Source organism: Peromyscus californicus, unplaced genomic scaffold (genome assembly GCF_007827085.1).
Source record: "Peromyscus californicus insignis strain IS unplaced genomic scaffold, ASM782708v3 Scaffold_14__1_contigs__length_90479793_seg_2, whole genome shotgun sequence".
NCBI classification, from domain to species: Eukaryota; Metazoa; Chordata; class Mammalia; order Rodentia; family Cricetidae; genus Peromyscus; species Peromyscus californicus.
This window is the reverse complement of record NW_026294436.1, coordinates 47,990,677-47,995,446: the sequence shown is the minus strand read 5'-3', so window position 1 is coordinate 47,995,446 and position 4,770 is coordinate 47,990,677. Positions and strand designations below refer to the sequence as shown.

Below are 4,770 nucleotides of genomic sequence, written 5' to 3'. Positions count from 1 at the left end.
ACCGCTCCGAGCTGCTGCAGCGCCCCCGCTCATCGAGCGACTCGGCGCTCAGCCGCCTGGCGCTGGGCGGAGGGGGCGGGCTCAGGCCTCCGGCATCGAGCCGCTCGGCACTCTGAGGCCTGGAGCGGGCTCATGGGGGCGGGCCCGGGCCGCGGAGATCGAGCCTCTCGGCGCTCCGCGTCTTGTTGCTGGGCGAAGGGGACTAGTTCAGGCAGTGGAGACACCGAGCGGGTCGATCACTCCGGCCATTCTTTAACCTAGGAGAATCCCCAGTAGACGTGAGGTTCCGATCCAATGGAGGAGCATCGTACGTGGGCTGCGTAGGGAACGTTGAGGAGAAGGCGCTCAAAGCCGGGCGCTGAAGGGGTGACTGGAGTGTCTGTCGGTTCAGACGGTCTGAGAGAGCCGGGTAGAAGTGAAAATGCCCATGGCATTTTCTGATGGAAGAGCTGTTTGACGCCGTTTACAAAATTGGTTTGGCTTGAGGAGCATGGTAAGGGTTACTCAGTTTCATTTCCTTTAGTTGTAGCCTAAAACATCAGGATCCAGATACAGGATTTAGGTGGGAAAAACACCCTTGCCCAGTCATTCCACCAGTATATTTATCTCCTTCCCATCCTCCGCTTGGAGTATTTATTTAAAACTTGCAAATCTCATGTCGCTAGACTTAGTCCAAAAATTTTGGTTTTGTATTTTTGAATTTTGTATTTATTTTCTCTTGTTATTTATTCTTGTCTCTGCACGTCTTTTTTTTTTTTTTTTTTTTTTTGTTTTTTTGGTTTTTTTGGTTTTTCGAGACAGGGTTTCTCTGTGTAGCTTTGCGCCTTTCCTGGGACTCACTTGGTAGCCCAGGCTGGCCTCGAACTCACAGAGATCCGCCTGGCTCTGCCTCCCGAGTGCTGGGATTAAAGGCGTGCGCCACCACCGCCCGGCTTCTGCACGTCTTTTAAACTTAAGTTATGAGTCCTTTGGTACTACTGTCTTAACTGTGGGGAAATAAGAAAGGATGTTCAGAAACAAGACAATAAACAGGAGGAGAAAAATTTCTTTAGCATAGGGTTGATGTTCGACTCACTAGTTGAGTTGACTCCTATACACCTTTGCTGACTTGGACTGAAATGGCCTGCCCAGAATGGAATCATTGTAGTCTGTGTATCTGTCAGGGCATGATGGTGAGATTATCAGAGTCCTTAGATGGCCCAGAAGTGTTCTTCTCTTCATTTAATGTTTTGTAAGATGTACTAATTTATATGTATGAGTGTTTTGGCTTCATGTATATATGTGCACCATTCCTGTGCCTGGTGCTCTTAAAGATTAGGTGAGGACTTTGGATCCTCTGAGATTGGCATTACAGACTGTTGCAAGCTGCCATGTGGGTGCTGAAAATTGAACCTAGGACATCTGAAAGAATATAAGTGCTTTTACCCATGGGGCCATCTTTCCAACCCCTTTAGTTGATTTTTTATGTGTATATGTGCTTACTATGTGGAGTTTCCGTGCTTTATTTCCTTAGCCAGTTACAGCCCTTGTCTGCGGACGTGTAGGGAAATAGGATCAAAGAGCTGCAATAGACATGTCACTTTTTAGCTTTAATGAATCACCTATTATTTTTCTTTGTTTTTAGTCATAATGCTTTAGTTTTGCTGATTATTTTGATTGCTTTTGGGCCAGGAACACATGCCCCTACTCTTTAATAATGTGAAAAAGTCCCTTTGACTATCACTAACATTTGTGAATACTTAGGAAATGTGATTTTTGTGGTCAATGCGAGTCACTGTCTTAGTGTTCTATTGCTGTGAAGAGACATTATGACCACAGCAACTTTTATTAAGGAAATCATTTAATTGGGACTGGCTTACAGTTTCAGAGGTTTAGTCCATTATCAGCATGGTGGCATGCATGGTGCAGGAGAGGAGCTAAGAGTTCTACATCTGGATCTGCTATTGTTTCCTGTGACGTAAAAAAATGGAATGTAAATCAATTATAAAAATGTGAATAAATGAACATCACTCAAAATGTAAATGAAAAGAAATAAAAAAAAATACTGTTTTTCACTTGTCAGTAAATGACAGCAAAAGATAGTTCAGCAGAAAATATGCAGTCTACTCTTCCTTCATAGGGGAATGCTCCTAAGACAGCAGACAGGAATGGGATTTTATAAAGAAATATAGTAATACAGACTCCCTGGCTAATAAACTAGTAGTATTTGCTGGCAGAACAGTTCATATCTATGGACTTCCTTTAGCTATATGTCCATGAGCTGATTATTTATGCTGAGTACATCAGGAATCTATAGAGTCGAGGGATATAAATCAGTGGAAAATAGCAGTGTAAATTATGTAATAGTGCCAGGTGGTGGTGGTGCACATCTTTAATCCCAGCACTCAGGAGGCAGAGGCAGGTGCATCTCTGAGTTTGAGCTCAGCCTGGATTACAGAGTGAGTTCCAGGACAGCCAGGGCTACACAGAGAAACCCTGTCTCAAAAACCAAAAAGTTATGTAATAGCATAATAGTACTTAGCAGCTGTTTCATTGCTGAGTTAACTCATTCTGTATTAGTGGGGTGACTGTACATCTTACTTAGAAAGCACATGTATTTTCTTGAACAAGAAATGCACCCAAGTCAGGAGTTATCTAAGGAGCAACTAAGTAACCTAAATCTGTCCCAACTTTGCACAATTTGATCATGTGAGTTATGTGGAGCCTGGCTTTAAAAGACAGATTGACTGTACCTTTTCTGAAAAATATAGATGATGTACTGGGAATGCTCAGATGACTTCTTCAGAAACTGTAAATGTGATATTATGAGAAGGGTTCATGGAGATACTCGGTTTTCCCTCTTAATTCTTCGTGTCTATTGATAGACTGTTATAAGAGTTTTATCTTAGGGAAATGCCCTCGCACAAAGATAAGGACATCAGAGAAACTCATCTAGTTGTGTTGTAAGTTTAATATACTGTTAAGTTAAAACTGGCCACCACTTGTCAAAAGACTGTCTTTCAGCACCGTCCTAATTAACACTCGATATTTCTGCACAACAACCTAGTGATAGTATCTTTTTCCTTGTCAATTTAGAGAACATGATTCTGAGAAAACCTTGTGTAATCTGTCCAACATTAATAAGTATTGCACAACTATAAGCTTATACTGAGGTGAACTAAGTATTTTATCTAAATGGGTCCCATGCTTTACCTAAAATAGAAATTAGGCAGTTTATACTTGTTTGTTTGTTTGTTTGAGACAAGGCTTCTCTGTGTAGCCTCATCTGTCCTGAAACTCACTCTGTAGACCAGGCTAGCCTCAAACTCACAGATATCTGCTTGCCTCTGCCTTCCTGAGTGGTAGGATTAAAGGCATGCATCACTACTGCCCAGCAGTTTACACTTTTTTAAAGGAAGGATAAAAATGTTTAATTGTGGAAATATATTGGTAAGTTAAATCTATTGCAGTAATGAATAGATACACATGTCATTGGCAAATTAGGAATTTTCCAGATATTCTACTACTAAGCCCTCAAAAATAGTTTAGAATTAACATGCTAAAATGCCATGATCACACAAAGGTAGACTGGGAGACATAGTGGTTATCACATATTTGTAGTTAGGAGGCTTTAAAAACAGGAGGTAGGCATGGTGAAACACACTTCTAATCCCTGCACTCAGGAAGAGAAACTGATGGATCTCTGCGTTCGAGGACAGCCTGGTCTACACACTTAAAAAAGAAAATAGAACAGAATCAACAGGCAAATTAAACTATTTTTAAATATTGCATTGTGATACATTGTTCCTAATAAAGGAAAATTTCTGATCCTTAAGATGACTTTTGTAAGCCAAATAATAAGAGAAAAGGGGTAGTAAAAATCTGTTTGCCAACTTTATAGCTAAAAGTTAATGCAAAGTGGGAGATAAGAGACAATATTTTATCTCAATAATAAGAACAATAATCTTATTATATAAAAACTATCAAAAAAGTTTTGATTAAAAGACACCATTTTTTTTAAAGATTTATTGTGTATACAGTGTTCTGTCTGCATGTATGCCTGCCAGCCAGAAGAGGGCGCCAGATCTCATTACAGATGGTTGTGAGCCACCATGTGGTTGCTGGGAATTGAACTCAGGACCTCTGGAAGAGCAGTCAGTGCTCTTAACCTCTGAGCCATCTCTCCAGCCCCAAAAGACACAATTTCTATGAGGTGTGTTGAGTAGCCATGGTGAACAATGCTATGTGGCCTAACAGCAGGCCAGACCACAGCTACCACAACCTGGGGACAGTAGAAAGTTCCATGAATAAACACATTGTCTAACTAGTAGTGGTTTTTTATGTTGTTTGACTTCCTGTGTGTGAGAGATGTGAATAAACGTCTATTTACCTTGAATAGGGCACCAGCACCAGACACAAAGAGTAATTCCACCCAAGTCTACTTTGGTGAACTGAAGAGTTTATTGGGGTTATTTAAAGGAGCATGGGCGACTCAAGGGCAGAATGTATCACCAGAAAGCCTACCATGACATAGGTGATGACTCATCAAAGTTGCATCCCTGAAGCTCCTTGCCTAACTTGCAGATGATCCCACCAGAGAGCCTCCTCCTAACAACTGTTTACTGCTTTTATAACCCTGGGGCCCTTGTGAATCCTGTAACTTCTAACCCTTGCAGCTTCCTCTATAGCCTCTTAAATCCTGTAAGCCTCTTCCTTCACAGAGGAATGCTCCAATTCAGAGGAGGTAGCTACTCAACATTATATACCACAGCATTCAACTGGTACCCATGG

The 4,770-nt window shown here is 41.4% G+C and overlaps 1 protein-coding gene across 1 annotated transcript in view; it reads left to right on the top strand.

Annotated features, from left to right (window-relative positions):
* The first annotated feature begins 124 nt into the window (after positions 1-124).
* The window catches only part of Mettl13 (methyltransferase 13, eEF1A lysine and N-terminal methyltransferase), a 36,506-nt gene continuing 31,860 nt past the window's right edge, over positions 125-4,770 (top strand). Inside the window, exon 1 of the mRNA XM_052737392.1 lies at positions 125-493. Within this exon, the coding sequence (XP_052593352.1) occupies positions 491-493 (3 nt within the window). The 5' untranslated portion in view covers positions 125-490. The remainder of the gene's footprint in view (positions 494-4,770) is intronic.